The sequence below is a fragment of the Panthera pardus genome, unplaced genomic scaffold, assembly GCF_024362965.1.
Source record: "Panthera pardus isolate Hobbes unplaced genomic scaffold, ASM2436296v1 HiC_scaffold_22, whole genome shotgun sequence".
NCBI classification, from domain to species: Eukaryota; Metazoa; Chordata; class Mammalia; order Carnivora; family Felidae; genus Panthera; species Panthera pardus.
The window spans coordinates 2028020-2051898 of NW_026526788.1; the positions used below are offsets into that span (position 1 = coordinate 2028020).

The following is a 23879-nucleotide window of genomic DNA, read 5'->3' on the forward strand; positions in this document are numbered from 1 at the left end:
TTCTCAGTGTGTGTGTGTGTATAAAGTACTTTGCTTTCAATTTTAAAGGACTTTTTTTTTGCCGGTTGTTAAATTCTAGGTCAATAACTCTATTTTTCTTTTCAGCACTTTAAAGATGTTGTTCCATTTACTGAAGCTTGGGAGAAGACTTTTTTTTTCTTCTGGCTGTTTTTTGGGGGTTTTTTTGTTTGTTTTTTTTTTGTTTTTGTTTTTTTTGTTTTACAAATGTTCTCTTTCTTACTGATTTTCAGTTATTTGGGGCATGGTGTGTGTGTGTGTGTGTGTGTGTGTGTGTGTGTGTGTCCTACCCAGGGCTTAATGAACTTCTTGAATCTGTGGGTTTATAGTTTTTATCAATTTGGGAAATTTTGGCCATTATTTCTTCAAATATTTTTTCCATCCCTCTCGTCTCCTTCTGGGATTTTGATTACTTATAACTGGATCACTTAGTATCTTCCCACATGACTCTGCAGTTCATTTTCCCCCCTATCGTTTTGCTTCATTTTGGATAGAATCTACTGCTGTCTCCCCGTTCATTTATTTCTGCAGTGTATCATCCAATTTTATTCTACTCCAGTGAAATTTTCATTTCAGGGAGTTTCATCTCAGTTCTGTTCCTCTCTTCTTTACAGTTTACATTACATCCTCGAGGATAAGGATCATATTTATTAATAGTGGCTTGGAAATCCTGTCTGCTGCTTCCATCATCTGTCGTTTCTGGGTTGGTCTATTGACTGGTTGTTCTTCTGTGTGGGAGTCCTATTTCCCTGCCTATTTGTATGTCTAGTAATTTTTGATTGCTGGCTGAACAGTGTGAATTTTGGGTTTACTGCTAGATTTGGTAGTATTCCTATAGAGTTCTAGTTGGACATATTCTGGTGGGCAGCTAAGTTATTTGTGAATTGGTTTGATCCTTTCACGTCTTGTTTTAGAACTCCTTCAGGGAAGATTTGGAGCATCCTTTATTCTAAGGCTAATTTAGCCCTGTCTCTAGTGCAAGCTTCTTCTAGGATCTCTGGTGAGGGCCCCACAGACTCAACTTGGCCTATACTCTACCTGGAGGGAACCTGACTGATTCCTGGCCTCAGGTGAACTCGGAGAGGCCATTCTTGCCTACCTTTCACTCCACACATGCACAGGTTGGCCAAAGAGGCCTTTTTGTTTTGTTTTCTTAAGTTTATTTGAGAGAGTGAGAGCGTGAGCACATGCATGAGCAGGGAAGGGCCGGAGAGACAGGGAGAGAGAGAGAGAGAGAGAGAGAGAGAGAGAGAATCCCAAGCAGGCTCCACACTATCACTGTGGAGCCCGACACGGGGTTCAATCTCACAAACCACGAGATCATGGCCTGAGCCAATAACCGAGAGTCAGACACTTTACCAACTGAGCCGCCCAGGTGCCCCCTGGCTTTCGCCAGAGACTTAAGGGAGCCCCTGTGCAGACCTCTGGAGATCTTACTCTCTGGAACTTTGCCTTTTCAATTCTAGCCCTCTTGGCCTCCCCAGTCTCATTCTCTTCATTTCAGCAAGATAGCCAGTCTCTGTCCGGATCCCCCCTTGCTGGGCTGCAGTCCAGAAACTGTCTCCAACATACTCAAGGGGAATCCTAAGGCATGTTTCTGGAGCTTCTTCTCCGCACAGTTCTCTCCTGCAAATTCCAGCCATCTGTTCCCCCCCCCCCCGCCCCGCCCCCCCAACTCTTTCTCCTCAGCTGGGTGAGACTTCTGCAACATGGTCTAGAAAACGCCTCAAGGTAGAAAGCCAGGACAATCCCAAGGCTTATTCCCCTTGCTTTCCTTCTTTTGGGATCACAGTCCTGCAATGCCTGCTGTCCAGTCCACACATAGTTGTCACCTATTGTCTCCAGTGTTCTAGTTGTTTATAACAAGGGGGTTAAGTCTCATGTGGATTACTTTACCATGGCTAGAAGCAGAAATCTCGTTTACTTCTCAGTGGTTTTCAACCATAAAATTGTGGGGTCGTATGCTCAGTCGGCCTCCTCCAGGAGAATGTAAGCCCCATGAGGGTAGCAACTGTGTTACTGAATGCACAGTGCCCAACACCGGGCTGCAACACGGTAAGAACTGTGAAGCAAACGACGGATTATTGTAACCCTGGGGCTAGGTGTTGGCCCGAATCGGCGGAGGGAGACACGATGAGGGGGTGGAGGGAGGGAAGCGGCACAGAGAGAACTGCCAGGGCCCATGTGGTTGCCAGACTTGCATTTGGATCTCATTTCCAGCCAGGACCATTCCCACATGCTTACTTGGACCCGGACATTTTTCACCATACGAGACTGGCAAAAAAAAAAAAAAAAAGTTCGTTCAGTGTTAAAGCAGTAGACTGTGTTTTCCACACGTTCTGTAACATAGTTAGAAAATTTTTAAATAATTTTTAGAGACCCTCACACATATTACTGTCTATGGTTTTATTGCCTAACGAGTTCTTGGTGGGCATAAACTTCAGATGGCTGTGGTAAAGGCAGCCAAGTGACGGAATCATCTTCTCTGCAGTGTCCTCCCAATGTCACACAGCCCGTGTGACTTCTGTCCCCCGAGGACCAGGGCGTCAGGTACCACTAACTCCTGCCCTCCCTCTCCTCCCAATCTGCTCAGTGGCCCCCGGCTGGTGTTACAGAAGTACCTGGATTAATCCAGTAGGCTTTATAGGTGTTGGCTGATGTGCAACTTCAGTTGCACCAAATGCAACCAGAGACGAGCCACAAAAGAGCTACCCAATGCTGGCCACGGGCCACCTCTGACCTAACCCACCAGCTGAACAAACGAGTCTCTTGTCTGAAGTGAGAGATCAGAACAGACCTCGATTATGAGAGATATCAAATTTCATGCAAGCAGGCACTTATGGCATGCGATCGCCACTGGTGCACTCCAGATCTGCTGTCTTTCTTTCTCTCTCTCTCTTTTTTTTTTTTAAATATTTATTTATTTTCTGAGAGCGAGCGACAGAGTATGAGCTGGGGAGGGGCAGAGAGAGAGGGAGACACAGAATCTGAGGCAGATTCCAGGCTCCGAGCTGTCAGCACAGAGCCCGGCGTGGGGCTTAAACCCGCAAACTCGTGAGATCATGACCTGAGCCGAAGTCAGCCGCTCAGCCACCTGAGCCACCCAGGTGCCCCGATCTGCCGTATTTCTTTCTGCTGCCCTACTTCCCACCTCCCATCCTCCCACAGGCAACCAATCCATTTAACTCTCTCTCCGTGGTGTGCTTTGCTGAGAGAAATCCTACGTTTTCAGGTAGGAGTTTCCTCAATACGTTGCTTTACGGTTAGTACTTTTAAACTTTTATGCAAGAAGTCTTCCCTGGGGTGTCTGGATGGCTCAGTCGGTTGAGTGTCCAACTTCAGCTCGGGTCACGATCTCACGGTCCGGGAGTTCGAGCCCCGCGTTGGGCTCTGTGCTGACCGCTCAGAGCCTGGAGCCGGCTTTGGATTCTGTGTCTCCCTCTCTCTCTGCCCCTCCCCTGCTCATGCTCTGTCTCTGTCTCAAAAATAAATAAAAACATTAAAAAAAAAAAAAGTCTTCCTTGCTCTGGGTCACAAGGCACTTCCCTCTCTTAGCTTTACACCTTTATCTTTTATCCTTTGGTCTTGAATCCAAATGGAGCCCATCTTCTTCTTCTTCTTCTTTTTTTAATTTTTTTCTTAATGTTTATTTATTTTAAAGGTTTTTTTTTTTAATGTTTATTTATTTTTTAGAGAGACACAGACAGAACATGAGCAGGGGAGGGGGAGGGAGAGAGGGAGACACAGTATCCGAAGCCGGCTCCAGGCTCCGAGCTGTCAGCACAGAGCCCGACGCGGGGCTCGAACTCACAGACCATGAGATCATGACCTGAGCCGAAGCCAGAAGCCCAACCGACGGAGCCACCCAGGCGCCCCAATGTTTCTTTCTTTTTGAGAGAAAGAGAGCACCAGCAGGGGAGGGGCAGAGAGAGAGAGAGACGGAGACGCAGAATCCGAAGTAGGAGCCCATCTTCCATACAGCGTTGGGTAAGAATCTGTGCTCACATCTCTCCCTGGGGTGAGCCTCCCTCCTGCCAGTCTGTGGTGCCACTTTGACCCTCAACGGAGGTCTCATATACACACGGCTTTGTCCCGAGCTCCCTACCCTATTTCACTGATCTGATCATCTATCCTCAAACCAATACCCACAAACAACATTTCGATGGCCTTCTAACGCGTTCCTAAGTGACACAGCAAGTCCCCCCCTCTTATACCTCAGTGAGCTATCATTTCTCCATCCACGACTTTGTGCCAATTTGTCCAATTTCTCAAAATATCCAACCATGATTTTGGTTCACGTTGCGCTCTTACAAAATGATTCGGAGGGAATGAACGTTTTGATATCACAACATTAGCCCAGCCGGGATCATTCAGATCTTTTTTCTACATCTTCTGTCTCCTTTTCACCGTTTGAAAGAAGTTTTTGTATACCTGTTGAAGTTGATTCCTGGATACTTTATGTGTTTGACGGCCATCAGGAGTTGGTATGTTTCTCCTTAAGTTTCTAGTTGGTATTGCCACTCTAGACGCAGAAGTTGATCTTCTATCCAGGGCTGCTCACTCGTTTGCTGCCTGACTTTGGATTCAGAATCACTGAGGAAACACCCCCCAAGGTGTTTCCCTCTTGGTATCGAGGCACCTGCAAGGCTGATAAGTTCATCAGGAAATTGCATATGAGCACAGGCTCAGACCGGAGAAAATGCTGGAAAAGCACCATGAATACCCCCACCCCAACAAAGGATATCCTTGTCCCCCCAGATTCAACATCTTCCTCCTGCCTCCACAACGCATCCAAGTATATTCTGCCTCTACGTTGATGGCTCCTTCCGGCAGAGAAACTTTATACATACGTGTATGTAATATAGGGATATTAGTATCACATACTGAACTATCGTAAGCTGTCAAACCTACGAGCTCGGGAGTTATTCTGCCTCCTCTCACAATGCGTCTACACGACAATCCAAATGCTTGCGGGTCTCAAAACCTTCACCACAGTCAGCAAGTCAGCAAGTACAGTCACTTGCTGGAATCTTGGGCCCACGATGCAGGATCGTAAGGCAGAAGTCTGTCGGCCTGGATCACCATTTTCCTGAGAGGTATTAGTTTTAAAAGTTTTTTTTGATCTGGAAAATTGACATCTAAAAATTCCCTTCCGGGGCGCCCGGGGGGCTCAGTCGGTTGAGCGTCCGACTTCGGCTCGGGTCACGATCTCACGGTTCGTGGGTTCGAGCCCCGCGCCGGGCTCTGTGCTGATGGCTCGGAGCCTGGAGCCTGCTTTGGATTCTGGGTCTCCCTCTGTCTCTGCCCCATCCCCGCTCATGCTCTGTCTCTTTCTGCCTTAAAAATAAATAAAAACATTAAAAAGAATCTTTTTTTTTAATTCCCTTCCATCTGTAGTTGGTAACTTACCACCTGCACTTTAACGGATGCAATAGGACTCATCGGCCATGCTTAATCTTGTTATTTTTTCCAAGGAAAATCCATTTCAACCAGATTCAAGGTAAAAGCTTTCTGGGAGATACCATCTGCTCTTCAGTCAGTCATTGGATGCGATAAGCTCGTCTCTGGGAACCCCTGCCTTGGCTTCCTGGTCACCTGGGGGCTATACAGGAGCCCTCCCTCCGGGGTCCGGTCTACCCTTCAGCTACGGGCCTGTGCACCTCGGCCACCGCCTCCCACCACCCTGCAGGGGGCGCCGCGTCAGGCCCGTGCCCGGTGGGCTTCTTGAAGCCCACGCTTGCTTAACTAGCACCAACCCTCTCTTCTCTGTGCGCAACAGCAGTCATCCGGAGGGGCTTCCTGACTCGAGTAGAGCCCCCAAACAGACACACCTCACATATTTTAAATGGCTTTATTAAAGGCTATTAATATAAAATACAACCAAGTTACAAGTCGTAAGAATTCTTTCATTTTTTGGAAAACGTGTATCAAAGAAAGGGAGGCGCGAAGAAAGGGAGGGGGGCTCTGACATCCATGTGGGGTCCGGCGCACGGTGAGGGCTGGGCGACAGACCCCAGCTGTTCCCAAGTGGGCAGCACTCCCAAACCCAGAGAGCGGGGTGGGGACCCTCCCCCTCCCCCCAAGTGGAAGAACGGAAACTGGTTTCTGACTTCCTGGGGGAGAGTTTATGAAACACCCAAAGTCACCCGAAGCAAGATGCTAAATCCTTGAGCTAAATCCCAGGTGCGCAGAAGGGGGAGCGGGGGACACCCCAAAACCAAATACAGGCTTCAGCTGAAAAGTGTGTCTTTTTAAAATAATAAATATAAACGTCTGGTTCTAGGAACTTCATCCTGACACAGGGGGTGGGGAGGAGGTGGCCAACCTAAGAGCTGAATTTTTCCTTACTGACCATCTTTACAAAGACCGCCCAGGGTTACGACCAGGATCCGCAGGTCAGGCGGGATGGGGATTCGCCAGCCTGTGTCCTCCGGGCCCCTTCACGTCTCCTTCTCAGAAGCGGAGCAAAGCCACACGGCTTGAGGATTTCCTAAGTTGTGACTTTACATTTCATCTCAGGAGGTTGCCCCATCATGAAACATTAAGCCCTGTCGTAAGAGATAACTAAACACTCGGGGTAGCGGGCCCCGGGAGGCACCGGGTGACGCAGAGGCTTTCAACAACCCCCTGCGTCCCCGCAGCCCCCTGGGGTGGGGGGCGGGGCGGGGGGACGTGAAAGGAATAACCGGGCTTTGGGAGAAAGTCGGAAAGGCCTCAGAATTGTCTCGCAAGAGAACAGACACATCACTGTGGGCTAACTGTCCCCAGGTGCAGTTCCTCCCTGGCCACATCAGCGTCAACGAATATAAACTCACACCTGGACATCTCTCTCTCTCTCTCTCTCTCTCTCTCTCTCTCTCTCTGTTTTTTAAGGAACCCTGTTTTCAAGCGCAGGCTCTAAAACAGTGCACTGCCCTCCAGGCTGGAAGTGGAGGCAGGTGGGAAGCCCGGCTCTGAGGCTCAGTGGCTGACTCGAGGGGCTGGCACCCCGGCTGGGATTTCTAAGTTCCCTTTTCCGTCCCCGTCACGTTCTGAGCCTTTTTTTTTGCCCTTGGACGTTTCAACTATCCTCAAATGGTACAAGAAGAAATCTGCATTTGCCATAACACAGCCAGTCACCAACGTAGGAAGGTCACATCCACAACCCCAAGGGGCCAAATGAGGTTCAGGGACATAATGCGATTGGCAGAAACCCAGCCAAAAGTTGGCCAGGCCGCAGCTTTGGCAGGAATATTCCTGGGGAAAGTAAGGCGCCACGTGCTTTACCCTGGACGCTATGGAAACCACTTAAGGATGTCGTATGAGACAGAAACGCATTTTTAAAAAGACACACCTTGGTACTGAAACCGGGCGCTCACTCGCAGGACTCACAGGGGTTAAGGCTTCAGGTGAGGAGAACACAGTGAGAGGCAACGTGTAGATCACGCTCGGGCACGTCCAGCAGGGGGCGCAGCTCGGGGCCAACGGGCAGGGCGCAGGCTTCCCAGGGAAAGGGCCACTCTCCTCCTCGCCCTGCCCCACCCACGCCTGGGGCATGGGCCACCTTGCCCAGGCAGCCTGGGGGCCACCTCCATCTGAACCGCAGCGGGCAGCAGTCTGGCTCCAAGAGACACCGTGGACAGGACCGCAAGGGTCTCCAGGGGGCGCTGCAGAGACGACTCCTTCTGCTGGTGGTCAGGGATGGCAGAGAGATCCATCAGCAGAGTCTAAGCAGTCCTTGGGATGAAGGACGTCCACTGCCCCTGCCAGCCTCCTGCTGGAAGGTTCTACCGCAACCGATCAGAAGGGCTCTGTCCTCCAACACCTGCCACCTGCCCTTCATTCCTGCAGATGCCCCGGACCCGGGAACACCCACCGGGGCCACAGGAGGAGCAAAGAACCTCCAAACGGAAACCAGTCCACGCCCAAGAAGAAATGGAGCCTCACAACCTCTAACTCTACATACAAAATAATGACAAGTTAATACAAAACTTTTAAACATGCAACTCTTCTTAAACGACGATGAACAGCTTGAGTACGTATCAGGGTGGCTTAAAGACCATCTCTGCTATGTGCCAACAGTGGGGTTCCTGGAAATGACATGAGGGTAGAGCGTGGCACACGATGCAAGGGGCATGGCGTCAGGAAGCCCTGGGCATCCGGGAATGCTGGGTGGGGAGGAATCTTCCCGAGGTCACGGCCAGCCCGGCACACTGAGGCCGCCACAGCTGAGGGCATCACCGACAGCCACCCAGCAAAGCGCACGCCGCTCATTTCAAAAGGGGAGAGGCTAAAGGAGAAAGACGGAAATCGCTTTTATGGTTTTGGGGACATCGATGAGAAAACTCTTTCTCCGGGGAGGGGGGAAAACCGGGTGGAATTGGGAACAGAGGCTTTATTCACGAGACCTACTCAATGCCTTAACGGTTGTTTAAAAATTCCAAATGTAAAACTTCTGTTTATCAAATCACTGAAAATAGCATATATATCTGGCCTTACCAAAAAAGAGAAAAATCTGGAAATCCGGACAAGGCGATATTTACCAGTTTCCAAATGATTAAGAAAAGAGCGTACAGAAACCAGGAAAATACACAGGGAAATATTGCCCTTTTTTTTTTATCCTCCTCCGCCACACCACTTTGGAAAACATTTAGGGGTTCTTGGTTTTATTCTTATTATTTGGTTGTCTGATACATTTTACCAGTTGTCCAGAAAATCAAATCCTGTCTTCAAGACGACATTACTTGAGGTGACCTGCGGAAGGGACAGAAACACAGCAAAGTAAGATACATTTTTTTTTTTTTTTAGTTATGTATAATCTAAAAACAGCATCTCATTTAAATTGACCCAAATGAGATGCCTTGCTTTTATCTCGGAGGCTCCCTGACCTCAATTTGCCTCGGTGCTTGGCACCAGAAAATGAAATAAACTTCAGGGTGAGCTACTCGCTCCGGGATCCAACACTTCTCCCCTCTCCGTCCCCAGGCAGGTCTGAGAGCAAGTTTACAGACCTACCCACAGAGAAGAGGAGAAAACTGTATGTCCTCCGTCCGTGCAGGGACAGGCATGTTGGAATTGAGTCATCATGGAATAAGAGGACAAATGACAAAGACAGTCTTTCTACTGCTTTCTAGCACAAGCACGGGGGTCCGCCAGCGGGCTGCAGCCCTCCCGGGTGAGGACAGGACACCGTGACACCCCACCCTCCACGTAACTGGCCAATGGCAAACTGCCTATGTGGAGACAACGCGGCAAAGGACTAAGCACATTCACAGGAAGCCTGTCTCGGGCCGGTTTGGCCGCATCCGACACTGATGCAAAGTGGGCCTTCAGGCAAGCCGTCCTCTCTCTGCTTTCCTACCGGTTTCTTCGGTGAGGTTGGCCATTTCCCTCTCTGCTTTGCACTCAGGAATCCGTTCTTTCCGAGGATTTCACGTGCCGTCTCTGACTCTGCCCTCCCCCTCCACTTTCCTACGTCTCTGCGATTACGACTCTCTCATACTCTACACGTCAGAGGAAGAGCCAGGTGCCGGGTATGAGAGAAAGATCACTGCGGAGGCACGGAGGCCAGCCTGGCACGTGTGCCAGAAGGAGGAGGCGGGCGAGAAGGGTAGAGACACAGAATGGAGCCAAGAGATGGGGCAGGGTACCACAGGAGGCAGGGCAGGGAGGGGCCGAGAACGCTGGCTCAAGACGGTGGGGACTCTGAAAGAACGAGCTAGAAAGCGGAGGTGCGGCTGGCGGAAGGCGGGCGGAGCTCCTGTCACAGGCCCCCCCCCCTTCTTCGGGAGGACAACTCACAAGGCCACCTGCTGAGAGAGGAGCGGAGGCACCCGGAACCCCATTCCGGGAAACACCCAGAGGACGACCACAGCTCAACGTGACAAGACACAGCTGCTAGAACTGGACAAGGGATCGGAAGAGACATGCCTCCAAAAAAGAGATACACAAATGGCCAAGAAGCCACATGGAAAGAGAGTCGACATCGCCGAGTACTGGAGGCCTGCGAATCCAAACCACGAGGAGACCCACAGATACCATCTCCCAGCCATTAGGGTGGCTACGACCAAGAAGGAGAGAGAACACGTGGCGGTGAGGATGCGGAAAACGCGGCCTTCTTGCACACTGTCGTGGGGAAGCAAAATGGCACAGCCACTGCTGGAAACAGTATGGCGGTTCCTCAGGAAGTTAGGCACGGAATTACCATACGATCTACCAGTTCCTCTTCTGGCGATATATCCCAAAGAATGGAAAGCAGGGACTTGGGACAGATACTCGTACGGCCGCGTTCACAAGGAGCATTATTCACAAACGGCCAGGCAACGGAAGCCACCCAAGCGTCCATCAGCAGACTGAATGGACAAACAATGCAGGTAAATCCATACGGTGGAATATTATTCGGCCTTCAGAAGGAAGGCAATTCTGACCCATGGCACGACGTGGGTGAACCCCGAGGCCATGACGCGGAGGGCAACAGGCCGGTCACAAAGAGATGGACGCTGTCTGATTCCGCTTACGTGAGACGCGAAGAGGAGTCAAATTCGCGAAAATATAAAGTAGGATGGCGGCTGCCAGGGGCTGGGGGAGGAGGGAATAGGGAGTCGGCCGATGGGTGTGGAGTTTCATCTTCCCAGATGAAAGAGTTCTGTGGATGGATGGCAGCGATGGCTGCGTAACAACGCGAACGCATCTCGTGTCACGACCCCTGGGTCTACAGTATACTCAATATGGCACATGGTACGTTACATGTATTTAACCACAACAGACATTCTTTTACATATGAGTTAACAGGGGAAAGAAAAAAAAAAAGACAGCCAAAGAGTCTGCTAACATGGAGAAAACCAGCAAGGCACACACAGAGAAGGGCTTGTGGTGGGGTGGCCCCCAGGCGTGTCCATCTGCCTGGCCAATAGGTAACTTCCCCAGGCTCCAAAATCCAGACCCAATCCTAAAGACCACTCTTTTCCTCCCTCCGGCCATCCTCGTGTGGGAGCAGGTGGTCTCTTTTGATCCCTCCTGCCCTCCCCGCCTCGGGACTCACACAACGTGTCTGACTGCCAGGAAGCACTAATGTTCCCCGGGGTGTGCCGTCCATCTCTGAGATGGACGGGACACAGGACCTTGTCTGTGGTCTCACCCACGTACGGGAGCTATCCATGACTTCCCCCCAGAAATGGTTCTCAGCCATGCCTGCACCCAAACTATGGCTTTGTTCATCGTTAATCCACGTCTCAAAACCAAGGCTTCCCGGGGCGCCTGGGTGGCTCAGCCGGCAAAGCGTCCGACTTCGCCTCAGGTCATGATCTCACGGGTCGTGGGTTCGAGCCCCGCGTCCAGCTCTGTGCTGACACCTAGCTCAGAGCCTGGAGCCTGTCTTTGGATTCTGTGTCTCCCTCTCTCTCTCTCTCTCTCTGTCCCTCCCGTGCTTTCTCTCTCTCAAAAATACATTAAAAAAAAAAAAAAAACATTAAAAAAAATTAAAAAAAAAAAAAACCAAGGCTTCCCGGGAATTTGAAATATAATGACTTTTGGGGTTGTTTTGTTTGTTTGTTTGATGCAATCCTCCAACACTGGATCCCTTTAAAGTCCTAACCAAACACTGGGCTTTCTCTTCACTGTCTCAGACCAACTGGTAAAGACAATGGTCGATTTCTTCCACAAAGAAATGGGAAAACACTCAGAAGGCACTCGCCCTTATTCTCCTACACCCTTATTCGCCTTCACGACATACTCCTCCTCCTCACCCGGTGACCCTCTCAGATCTTTCTTTTGCTTCCCCCCCAAAAGAACTCCTTCCTTAGGATTCCTCGCTGGACACATAACCCTACCCTGCTTGGAAACGAGTAGCCGCCAATCACTCCTTGAAGCGAGAGTTTCCTGCGGCAGTGTGGCCGCTCTCGGGGGAGGCTCAGGGGTCCTGCCTGCTTCCTCCGTGCCCCCTTGGGGGCATCCGCCGGTCCCCTCCTCCCCAACACCCAGCCCAACTTTATAGACCCCTCGGTGGAGGGGGGCGTCCGAACCCCGCCCACACTGACCGCCTCCCCCCTGCGAGCTCCTGTGTTCACCGCCCTCCTGCGGTCCCTCCCCTACCTGCCCTCACACACGTGGGGAAAGGCAGCTGGCATCTGCGGCACACCACGAGTAACGGGCAACCAAGTCATGGCACCGAGATGGACCCACGAAACACGCCCCTGGTGGATTGGTCGGTCGCCGCTCTCCCGATCCCAAAAGTCGCCCAAGGAGTGGGCAGCGGGAGGAAGGGGGAGGGGAAGAAGCAAGCATCTGTGGCCCAGATGCCCCAGATGCCCAGGGAGGGGCGTCTGTGGCCCACCCGTCTTGTGGGAGGCCTCCCGGGGTCCCCCCCGGAGGAGGCGGCCACTCACCTGTGTAGGCACGGGTTCCGAGAACAGAGAGTCTTCTACGTCCTCTACGTCCTCCCGCCTGGCCTCGGGAGAGGCAAGCTTCCCCTCGGGCTCGGACGGGGTGGTGCTGGGGCGGGCCTGGACGGGCTGGGGTCTCTCGGGCTCGATGCTGACGCAGGGGAGGCCGCGCTGCTCCTGGCGGAGGTTGCCGGGCCTTTCGGCCTTGGCCTCCCTGTCCTTCAGGGCGGGGTCCTGCCGGTAACAGGCAGGCAAGACCTTTTCACCCTTCTCCATGGACTTGATCTGGCTGGGGGTCAGCGACTGGAACTCGGCCTCAGGCCCCTCTCCCCGGGAGCGCTCGGCGTTGATCTTCCAGAAGGAAGCCTCCTCTTCCTTCCGGGCAGGACCCAGGGCATCCAGGCTGGAGGACTTGCCGCCCTGGGAGGGCCGGAGGGCCTGCGAGCCCTGGGAGGCTTTAGACTGCCTCGGCTCGCCGCCCGGGCCGCTGCCCGGCTCTTGGATAGACAAGGAGCACACGCTGAACTCCATCTGACTCTGCAGCGGGGACACAGAAAGGAGAGAGCCAGCCTTACGATCCGGTGCAAGGGCTGCACCAGCTCACACCTCTGTGCGCCCGGCAACATCAACACTGGGTGTCGTCCATCTGCCGAAACCGTCTGCCCCTCAGGACGGCCATCGGCCAACCCACCGCACGGGAGCGCGGCCACCCAGGCCCCCCACGGCGCAGAGGCTCTGACTCACTGGTGACTGAGGCCTCACTGCCTGGGGAGCAGAGCACCCCCTTGTCTTGTCGGGACTGATTCCAGTGCCTTCCAGAGGAGCAGCTGTCTGGCGGTGACCGCCCTCCCTGGGAAGGTGATTGAGAAGGTGCACGGCCCAGCCGGGCACAGCACGGCCGTGAAGGTCAACACCCGGCCCCCACCGCCCAGGCCCTTCGCTCCTGACCTAGGGCGGTGGGGGGTGGGGGGGGTGGGGGGGGGGCGAACAAGCGTGAAAGAAACCAACCGAGCCAGACCCTGCTTTCCTGGACAAAACCACGAAGGTCAAGGGTGGGCCTGAGTGCAGCCTCGGAGACCCGACCCACCCAGCCTCGCCCGCTCTGCCTTCTCGAAGCCTGCTACAGAATGCACGCCTGTGTGCCCCAATTCTCCCGCGGAAGCCTTAACTCCCAAAGTGACGGTAACAGGAGGTGGGGCCTTTGAGAGGTGATCAGTCTGAGATGAGGTCATGAGAGTGGGGCCCCCCACGATGAGACCGGTGTCCTTATCAACACAGACACAAGGGCAAGGATCTCTCTCCCACCGCTCACAGACACGAGGAGGCGGCTGTCCTGCAAGCCAGGAAAGTGGGTTCTCACCAGAACCCCGTCGCACTGTCACCCTGACCTCCGGGCCTCTACGACTGTGCGAAATGAACGTCTGCTGTTTGACCCCCACCCCCCACCCCCGTATTTGTTGTGGCCTCACAAGCCAAGCAAGACCGTGTGTCACGCAGAGGGGTCCTCTGCTGGGACGCTCCCCGCTCAGCAGGGCTCTGCAGCTCTGACCTCGTCCTGGTCCTGGGAGCCGGATGCCATCGCCCACCTGTGAGCCTAGGCCCCCGAGGCCAGGGCAGCGCCCCCACCCGGCCCGACTGTCCCAGAAATGCCTTCCTTGGTCCGAGACTGCTCAGCACAGCGGCCTCTAAAAACGCCAGTGCTGCTCTGTCCTGGAGAACAAATCATTAGACGGAAGGAATCCCAAGCCCCATCTCCAGGCCAGAGCACACGGACGGGGCCTCCCGGGCCTGCACAGCAAGCAGTCTCCCGCCTCAACCATCTCTAAAATCAATCTCGAACAATCTTGAACATTCCTCTCTTCCTCCCCACTTTGCTCTCAGATCCTCCTTTTTTTTTTTAATAAAAGCAATGAAACTGCACTGATAATGCACAGAGTCGAGGAATCAGGAAAAAAGCATTTTCTTTCTACCTTTTGCATTTTGGGGGAGCCATTTTCGTACACATATCATATGAGGCGGTGGTTCTGTTACGCATGTGATACGGGGTGTTGTGTTTTCACTTACTCGTGAGCACGGCCCACGGGGTTATGTGGTCTTTGTGACCATTATTTGTACTGCGTACAAGCTACTTCCCTGAGGAGCTGCCTCACCGTCTACTTAGCCGTTTTCTCACTCGCGGACAACCTGCGTCTTCTGACCTGTGTTCTTAGCATTAAGGCTGCCACAACCACCTTCGTGCCTACAGCGCCCGCCCGTGTGGACTTCGTTTCTTCAGATCGGCTTCCCGCAGTGAAATGTCAAGACACAAAAGCTTTACACCTTCCCTCTCTTGCGGTTGTAGGCGCATACCAGCCAGCTTGTTTTCCAGGGCTGCCCCGATTTCTAACGCTACCAGCCCAGCGATGTATCAGAGGATATTTTCAGTTACTGTTTCCACGTGGACACAGTGGAATTCAAAACGGTGCTAACTTAATGTACAAAACACGGCTCTTCGTTACTTGAAGGCATATGCCTTCGCTTGGTTTCACAAACTGGCCTGCGGTCTCAGTCTGACACTTCTCCAAAAGCCTGGGCTCTGGTGGCCACAGGTCACTACTCAAGGCTTGTAAATGAGATGTGATAAAGCCACAAGAAAAAACTACGTTCGAATCACGAGCACAGGTGCCCTGAAGCTCGCCGTTACGCCAAGGAAAAGACGTCAAAGCTCTGACGGTTGCGGGTGCTCGAGTGCATCTAATGCATTGGGCACTTTTTCGTTGTTGTTGGACTGGGTTTGGTTTTTTGTTTTTTTTTTTTAAGTTTATTTATCTTGAGACAGAGGGAGTGTGAGCGGGGAAGGGGCAGAGAGAGAGAGGGAGAATCCCAAGCAGGCTCCGCGTGGTAAGCACACTGAGTCCGACACAGGGCTCGAACTCCCGAAACCGTGAGATCGTGACTTGAGCTGAAATCAAGCAGCAGACTGAGCCATCCAGGAGCCCCTTGGGCTGGGTGTTTTGTTTTTTGTTTTAATTTTCATTCTACAGATGAGCAAACGGGACATTGGGAGCAATTCAGTGAACTGTCCAACCTGGATCCGGTCGTGCTGGGCATCATGCCAGGTACAGAAACCAGTGGCCACCAGGGATGACATCCACATAGACACCGGAGAGCCTTGCACACAGCAGGCCTTCCGTAAGTATGTTGATGATCTAATCTGACTTTCTAAAGGGCTGTTTTTGAATGAACCATTCTCAGTACTCTGCATATTTCCAAATTCCACAGTAGAATACAGGGAGCCTGTGGGCATAGAGAGGACGGGTTTCTTTAAGTAAGCAAGTTGCTAAAGATACCTCGGAAGTGGAGACCAAGGCTCAGAATGGAGTTGACTTTGATCTGGAAATTGCAACGTAAGGAAGGCACTTAAAAGCGAACACTTCATCAAGCCTCGGGCTTTTTTAGGATCAGCAATTTCTCCAGTGGGATCTCTGCTCAGAAGGCTCTGGAAGGCTAGGCTGAGCAACTGTCTACGTGGAAGGCAGCCACGGACGGAGCCAGGGATGCTGTGGAGAGGAGGCAGTCACAGTGGTTCCCAGACTGCTTCGGGCCATCGCTGGAAAGGCGCCCAAGCAGCACTGGCTGGATGTGACATCCTTGAACGCAACGACAGAATGACGGAGGCTGTGCCCATGGCGCCTTGGGCAATCGGAGACCGAGCGGCACTCCTCGAGGGACAGTGCCACCTGGTCAGAAGTCTGCACGGGGCGTTGGCAATAGTCCCAGTGGGTCCCCTCTGGGCTCTGGCTCCTCTCACGCCTTCCTGCACGCCTTCCTCTGGTCACCAGGGGCCTGGCTCATGGTACCTGTTGTCCACAGCAGGGACACGTAGCACAGCCGGGGTGAATGCTACTCTGGAGCCCCCATTTTGGGTGCCCAGTGTCAGGTCATGGAGTCTGGGCTGCAAAGCTCCCCCCCAAGTAGTGTGGCCAAGCCACCGTCCTGTCCCGTGGACTTCGTCAGAGCCTGCAGTCCGGAGACTGCTGGGGACTGTCCCCCTTGCCTTCCACCAGGCCTCTGAAGGCTATGCCATAGCAGAGGTTCTGAGAGACAGGTGTGAGGGGTGCCCTTCTGACACTGGAATGGGTCAGTGAGCAGGACGGGGACGGCCCTGCCTCGTGGAACTGACAGGTCTAATAAGGGGGCCTCTTGTGGACCCCGTGATGACCACCGGAAGGTGGAAAGCGCAAGGATAACGAAGTTCCAGATGCCGCTTTCTTATTTCTGGGAAGAAGGCTGTTTTTCTTGGGGTGGAGAAAGCGCCCTTGGGAAGGGAGGCGGCGTCGGCCGCGTCCACCAACGCTGGGCGACATCGAGCCGGGGCCCGGCAGAAGGACGCGGCCTGGGAAGAGCAGCCAACGGGTCAATGACTCCAGCTCGCCCACCCGGGGACAGACGGGAAGTCAGGGTGGGGGAATCTGACTCTGCAGTCTCACGCAATCTTTGAGACGGGAGATGGGGGAGTAAAGGGGAAACCCCCCCCCGGCCCCCGTCGCAGCAACGGTGACAGCTCATCACCCCCCACCCCCACGTCCCGGGCACTAGCTAAAGCCCGAGGGAGGACGGCGCGGGAGGATCTCGTCCGGCCAAGCCAGGACTGGGCGTCAGTCACCCCATGTGGGGAACTGGGTCTCAGCTGGCCGCGTCCGTTCTAAAAACAGAAAGACCACAACCGAGCCCAGGATCTATTTTTACGCCCCGCTCACTGGAGAGGAATGTGTAATATTTCAGTAAAGGGGGAGTGCGTGCAGCCAAAACTAACTGTTGGGCTTGGCAGCGTCCGACCCATCGAAATTGTTGAGACAAAGGCTACAGAAGCGTTGTCAGGAAACATCCTAGTTTACTGGAGCAAATCTGAATAAGCCCACAAGCCATCTAGCATTTATTCTCCCACCTCCTCCTCCAAAGAAGGAAAGAGGAGGAGAAGGTACAAAAAACTTTTAGAATCACAAAACCAGGAGAAGTGACAGCCTGACAGGGAAGGCACGGCAGGACTTGGCCACTGGAGGGTGTCAGACCCTCCGGGCCCACGGGGGGGAGGGGCAGGGCCTGGTGGATTCCCCACCCCCCAATCCCCAGGCACTGGGCTCGGACCAGGGGCTAAATTACATACTCCTATGCTTTTCCCAGGGAGCAAGGGGACCTACAGACGCGTGGATTAATCCTTCTCCAGCCCCCATGCCCGTATGTCGGGCAGAGTGAGCCTGGGGAAAAACCCAACAGAGGCCCAACAGCTGGGAGGTGCACCGGGGCCCCGGGTGCCGAGTTTCCAAGGTTCAGGGGCCAATGACAGCCTCCACTGCCCTCCCCCCCACCGCCAGGGGCTCATCATCTCACGGGGACAATAGTAATGCCACATTTTCATCTAAGAGGCAGCCAGGTTGCTATGGCACAGCTTATGTATATGGTCCTGGGCTCGGATGTCTAGTCCACACCCCGCACTCTATGCCTTGATTTTCTTATCTGTAAAACGGGGCCGTTGCGAGGCTCACACGAGAGAAAGCACGGCAGGTGCTCAGCAAAGATGGGGGGCATGGGAGCCGTGGGAATCAGAAGAACGCGGGTTTGCGGCGGGTCTGGAGGACAGACTGGATCCTCACAGATGGATGGGGTGGGGGGTGAGCAATGGCACTGAGGCAGGAAAGGCCATGGCTCCTGGGGCAGGAGAGCACGGTGTCTGGGGCACGGGGCTGAGGGCCACAGGACATACCAGCCGGAAAGACCCCTGGGGCCAGAGGTGCAGGGCTAGGGCCACTGGGCTGAAGGAAGACACATCCCTCCACACACAGAGACCCAGGAAAGGTCAGGGTGCCACAGGGCTCAGCTCTGACTCTCAGGAAGGTGAGCCAGGGTCAGAACGGGTGCTGGGGGGCAACGAGGAGGGAGCCGTGACTGCTGGGCAGAGATGGGGGTCTCGGCAAAGAAGGTCCGGGGACCTCAAGCAGCACAGGAGTCAGGCTGGGACGGGGGCACAGGGTGGCTCCAAACTGTCACTGGCAGTAAGGAGAGAAGGCAAGCAGAGCTACAGGCTGGAAGCAAGGGACTCCTCTAGGCACTGAACACCCTGACGGGATGCCCTTCTGTCCCGCCACGGGCAGGAGCCACCCGCAAGCCAAACGGATTTGCGCTCCAATCTCTCTCCGTGGATTCAAGCCGCCTGCCAGTTACAGCGTTCTTCGAGCCCCTGCCCAAAACCCTGACCCAGAGCAAGAGCAGGGACACTGATCTCCCAGGGGCTAAAGAATTCAACGTGAGTGCACATCCCGGACCCAGAGCACACAGCACGCAGGAAGTGTGATATCATTCACGGATCTTTCCAAAATTCAGAACAAAGCCTCCTAAGTGCCTACTCTTCTTCCCAAGGAAGGGGCGGGAAGGCCTCCCTACTCTGGGAATGGTTTATATTGGCCCTCAGAGACCTTTTGATGCAGAAGGAAATCAACGAACCGATCCCCACCAGCCAACTTACCATCCCCAAATAGGCAATGCACGCTGGGAGGAGGACCAAGATGGACAGAAAGAAGCCAGACATCTGGGGCAGGGGGAGGGGCGCATGCTTTGAAGGGGGGTTGTCCCTAGAGCCCAGCAACCCAGCGCCAGGGCCTGACCTGCCTCTGCAGACATCTCCTCTAAATTCCCCAGCCCAGACCCACTGGGGAATGCCAAGAATCCTCTCTGCTCCCTGCCTCCCCTCTCTGGAGCATTCCAAGCGCTGAGTTTCTTCCTCTCAAAAGATCAGTAGCATGAGAAAGGAATCCACCGAGGGGGGCCCACAGGCTGACAGATGGGTGGGAAAGATAACGGGCCGCTCACCCCCAGCTGGGGCGGGCAGTTCTCCCTCTGAGCCTCTCCTCCGTGCTGGAAGAGGGCAGAGAAACAGGGGCGCCAGGGCAGTTCAATCTCAGAAGGACGCGCCCCAGGCAGGGAGGGCTGGGCTAGAAGACAAAGCAGAACTTGAACAAGGGGGTACTCTTCCACAGACCATTCTGCACTTGGCCCCCAGCCCTCAAGGGCACTCCCGATCACAGCTGCGTTCCGCTGGGGAGGGGATTCCTGGCCCCCGAGCACAGGGCCAGCTCACTCTCCGTGGGTGGCACCCCCATGGGCTGGCCTAAACGGAGGAGCCCACAAAGAGTTAACAACGATCGGTCAAGCCCCTGGCATTCTCAGTTCTGCCAACAGTCAAGACCCTTGGTCAGGCTGACCCTGGCCTCGGATGACATGACTGCCAGGCTAAGAAGTCAGAGCAGAGAAAGAGTTGGTGAGTGAACAAGGCCAACAGAAGAACGGCTGGGGGAGCCCTGCCCAGCCTGCTGAGCCCCAGAATCATAAGCAAATAAATGTCCGCTTTGGGCCATGGAGCTGTGGGGTAGTCTGTTATGCATCAACAGATAACTACTGGAGAGCAAGAGAACCCGCTGCTGGGCCCCGAATCCCACGCCTGGAGATCAGGGCCGCCTAAAACCACCCCCTGTTCGCAGCTCTCCAAAGAGGTTCTCACCAGTCCTCAGGGAGAGTGCGATGACACCCGAAAAGCAAGGAGGCAGGGCGCTCCAAGTTCAGGCCAGGGAGGTGAGTGGTGGCACTTTCTAGAACTCAACGCTGACTTGTGCAAACAGAGTGGAGCCGAGCCCCTCTGCTCTCTGGAATGGTCTCTGCTTTGTCTCTACAAGGTTCTAACGCTAAACTCTGTAAGTCCAACTTCAAGAGATCAAACCAAAAGGTGAGGACCCCGAGTGAGCCCGCCCGTTGGTTACGTAAGCTGGTTCTCTGCAAAGGGGACAACACCGATGAACTTCCAGAGGCTTCTCGACTGACAAGGTGCCTGGGGGACCTGGCTGGCAGATGTGGACCCTCAGCACCAGCACAGGGTGTGATCTATGTGGGACAGTTAGCTGTCCTCGTTCTCGTTCACCTATGCCCCACACTGGCCCCGGTGGCTGAGCCCCATCTCGGCACCTGCTCCAACCACCGCCCATCCTTGTCCCAGACTGTCACTGCAGCAAGTTAATAACAGATGGCGTGTCCTGCCCCCAAAATAGCAGGTTCAGTAATATTTCACAAGGTAAATACTTAATAGAGCTGATATTCACATGGGGCATGAGACGGACGCAGAGCGTAGGGCGTCATCACTCTTTTGACCTCTGTGCCTTCGTCGCTGTGATATCCTCAAACGTAGGACCCGGTCTGGGGAAGTCTGTGCTGCTTCCTGGGCTACTGCGTCCGAGGCTGCTTGGTCCCACCCTGCAGAGCGTCTATTTGTCTGTTACCGGTAGATATCACCGGCAGGGTTAGTGCTCCTCAGTTATTCACCGGGGAGCCCAAAAAGAAGACTGCGGCTCCTGGCTGAACGCCAACGTGACGATGCAGTCTCTACCCACCCACAGCTTCCCTGACAGTGTCACTAGACAGGGGATTCCTCGCTGGTTTCAGGAGCCACTGTGTTTCCAGGCTGCTCCTGGATGTCCTTCGACCGGGGTCCAGATCCCTAGGGAGACCCCAGCTTCCAGGCACACCGTTTCGCTCGTGCCGCCCTCTGCACAGACCTAGATTACTCATCTGCAGTGGAAATAAAACACGGGCACATGCTGGGTGCAGACATAGGATGTTCAGGACCCCACGTAAAGGTGCGCTAAAGGCAGCGGGCATCCGCGCCCGCCAGGTGGACGCGTGCACCTGCACTGACAACACGTATTTCCAAAACCGCCTCCCAGCTCTCAAGTGAGGACCGGATCGTGCACCTCCCCATCTGGGGACGGCTCAGGTCACACGGGGCCCACTCAGCAGCTCTGCCTGTAGGCAACAGCGCCCCCTGCCCTCGTCCGCCGGAACCCTGTCAAATGTTCCATTTTCAGACACAGGTCCCCCCACATGAGGGCCTCCCGGGTGTCTTGTGGACCCCCTCGCTGCCCTGCCCCGCTCTGACCCACCCTCTCCGCAGGCCCCTGCGTGCCCATTTCCGCTGGGATGAGCAATGTGGGCCCGGCCAACAAGCCCCTGCAACAACAGGCACTTCAGAGCCCTGATCTGACCTCAAGTCTGAGCCCCGTTCCAGGCACACTGCCGTCCTCGGCACCCCATTATGGGGAGAACCCTCCGACACGCAGCACTAAACGTTCTAGACTCTTGCTCGTTTTAGTTGGGTTACAGACACCTGCCTTTTGGTTGCTCTGCCCCCTACTAACGCACTTCTACCGGAGCAGCGAGGCAGGACGGGGGGAAATAGACAAAGCCAGTTAAGCTTGACGCCATGAATCAACTCTAACAATAATCATCATCTAGCATCATCATCACCATCAAAGTGAACAAGGGACTAGGGGTTAGCGATCCAAGCTGCACTGTACCGCTAACACCTGTCCATGTGTATCCACTGCCTCATCAACTTCACAGGCTTCCAAGAGCGTATGTCCTTTTTTCCTCCCCACCCGCCGCCCCCAGGACTGTCACGCCTCCAGGCAGACTCTTGCAGGCAATTTTGATAGATCTGCAGTCTCATCTCCGCCACTGTCCCTCTCCTGCCCCTACCCTGAGTTCATTTTAATAACGCCTGCCCCCCCTCAAAAGCCTCTCTCCAAGCTTTGCTTTACGGAGCGCCCCCACTAAGGTGCTGAGTATTGGTCAGCAGAGCCAGGAGCAGAGAAAGCCCCGAATGGGGCTGACTCTGCTTTCCCAGGACGGCCGGGGTCCTGGTCAAGGGGCGACCACTTCAATTCCATCACGATGCCTCCCCACAGGTTTCCTAGCTCATCTCCACGGTCTTCCCTCCTCTCCTTTTCCACCAGCAGGGGGGCATCACCTGCAGCAGGATGGTGGGGCCTCTGCCTTCTGAGTCCACCGAGAGCTACAAGAAAAATACACAACCACGCCATTCTTTTTCAAAAGGACAAACAAATCTAAATTTAATCCAACTTACCCTCGTTTCCCAGGAGAAAGGGGCAGAGTGCTCATCTTGCCAAGTTATGTCCTGAAATAAAAATGCGAGAATAAATCTGAAACCCAAACCCAAACATACCCCATGCAAACATCCACCCGAGGCCACAGGGTAAATAAGACTTAGGACGCATCCCAACTCCTGGCTTGGAGCAAGCCTGATGTTTGGATGCTCTGCATAGACTGCGCTGACCTTCTCAGTCTGGCCTCACCCTCACTTTTTTGGAGGTGGCCAGGCACGCCCCTCCCCCACCCAAAGGAGGCTCAGTGAATGAATGGGAGGGAGGCCCTGGGGGTGGGGGGGCAAAGGGGGAGGAAATCGATGACTGGGATGTGAGCAGAAAGGGGAAGGGGCTTTACAGACTTGAGCCTCAGCTCTAGGAGGACTAGACGTTATGGGAAGATGAGGCAGCCTTCGGAGCCTCCGTTTTCTCACCTGGAAGAGGAGAATCACGCTTCCCTTGCAGGGCTGTTGTAACGATCAACATGGGAACAGAATGTCAGGCAATAACCCTCCAGCCAAAGCCAGTGCAGCTGAGCCTCCGTGCCCCCCCGCCCCCATGTGCCCAGCAGAGATCTCGAAAGGGCCGACTGGCAACATCAATGAACATCCCCATTTAGTACAGGTGCCTACTGGTAAGGAGAGCTCTGAAGTCACCCCACACTCCCCCGCAGCACACGATGGAAAGCCCCCTCCAGAACCGGAACTGAGAATCTGACCTCGGATCCAACATGTTTTGCACACTGGCCTGAACAAAGGAGGGGAACATCGCCTTTTCCTGGCTACCCCCTCCGAGCCCCCAGCCGTCTTCCTGTGCTACCAAACGTCTCCTCTGTGCCTGCTTCCACTGGGGATATTTTCGGAACCGAAAGTTGGGACACGCTGAAAATGGGTTAAAGTATTTTAAATTGGGACGGTCCTGGGGGCGCCTGGGTGGCTCAGTCGGTTGAGCATCCGGCTTCAACTCAGGTCACGGTCTCACAGTTTGCGAGTTCGAGCCCCATAGCGGGCTCGCCGCTGTCAGCCTGTCAGCACAGAGCCCGCTCTGTCTGTCCCTCTCCCGCTTGTGCTCTCCCCCAAAATAAATAAATATTTAAAAAAAAAAAAAAATTGGGACGGCCCTTGCTTAAAGCACCCCTGCTAAGAGAGGTCCTCCCCCCAGAGGTGCTCCCACCCCCAGAGTTAGGCCATCAGGCTCTGTCCCCCTCTGGGTCTGCGGATGCCCTACTTTGGGAGCAGCGCTGTCCCCACCTTAGCCTCTGGGCTGGTTTGCATCGGCCCCATGAGCCTGGCTGTCCGGGCAAAAACTACTAATGAGCTAGAACGTGGGCCACTGCCCTGCCATTTGGAGCTCCAGCTAAACCCCAGGTTTACAAACTCAGTTTACAAACTCTTGTCCCTCCAAAAACGGAAGTGGGCCACCAGGAGGAATGTGAACCAACGGGCCTTTGTGACAAGAGATAGGGGCTGCAGGCCTAGCTTCAGCGGCAGGGGATTCCTGCGTCCAGCCCAGCCTGTGTGTGCAGGGGGGTGGCTGG

The 23879-nt window shown here is 54.2% G+C and overlaps 1 protein-coding gene across 1 annotated transcript in view; it reads right to left on the bottom strand.

Annotated features, from left to right (window-relative positions):
* Positions 1-5853: 5853 nt before the first annotated feature.
* Positions 5854-23879, bottom strand: part of CUNH1orf198 (chromosome unknown C1orf198 homolog) — a 30980-nt gene continuing 12954 nt past the window's right edge. The window contains exons 2-4 of the mRNA XM_019419042.2: positions 22324-22374; positions 12381-12914; positions 5854-8751 (exon numbers count right to left, since the gene is read on the bottom strand). Coding sequence (XP_019274587.1) covers positions 8695-8751; positions 12381-12914; positions 22324-22374 — 642 coding nt within the window. The 3' untranslated portion in view covers positions 5854-8694. The remainder of the gene's footprint in view (positions 8752-12380; positions 12915-22323; positions 22375-23879) is intronic.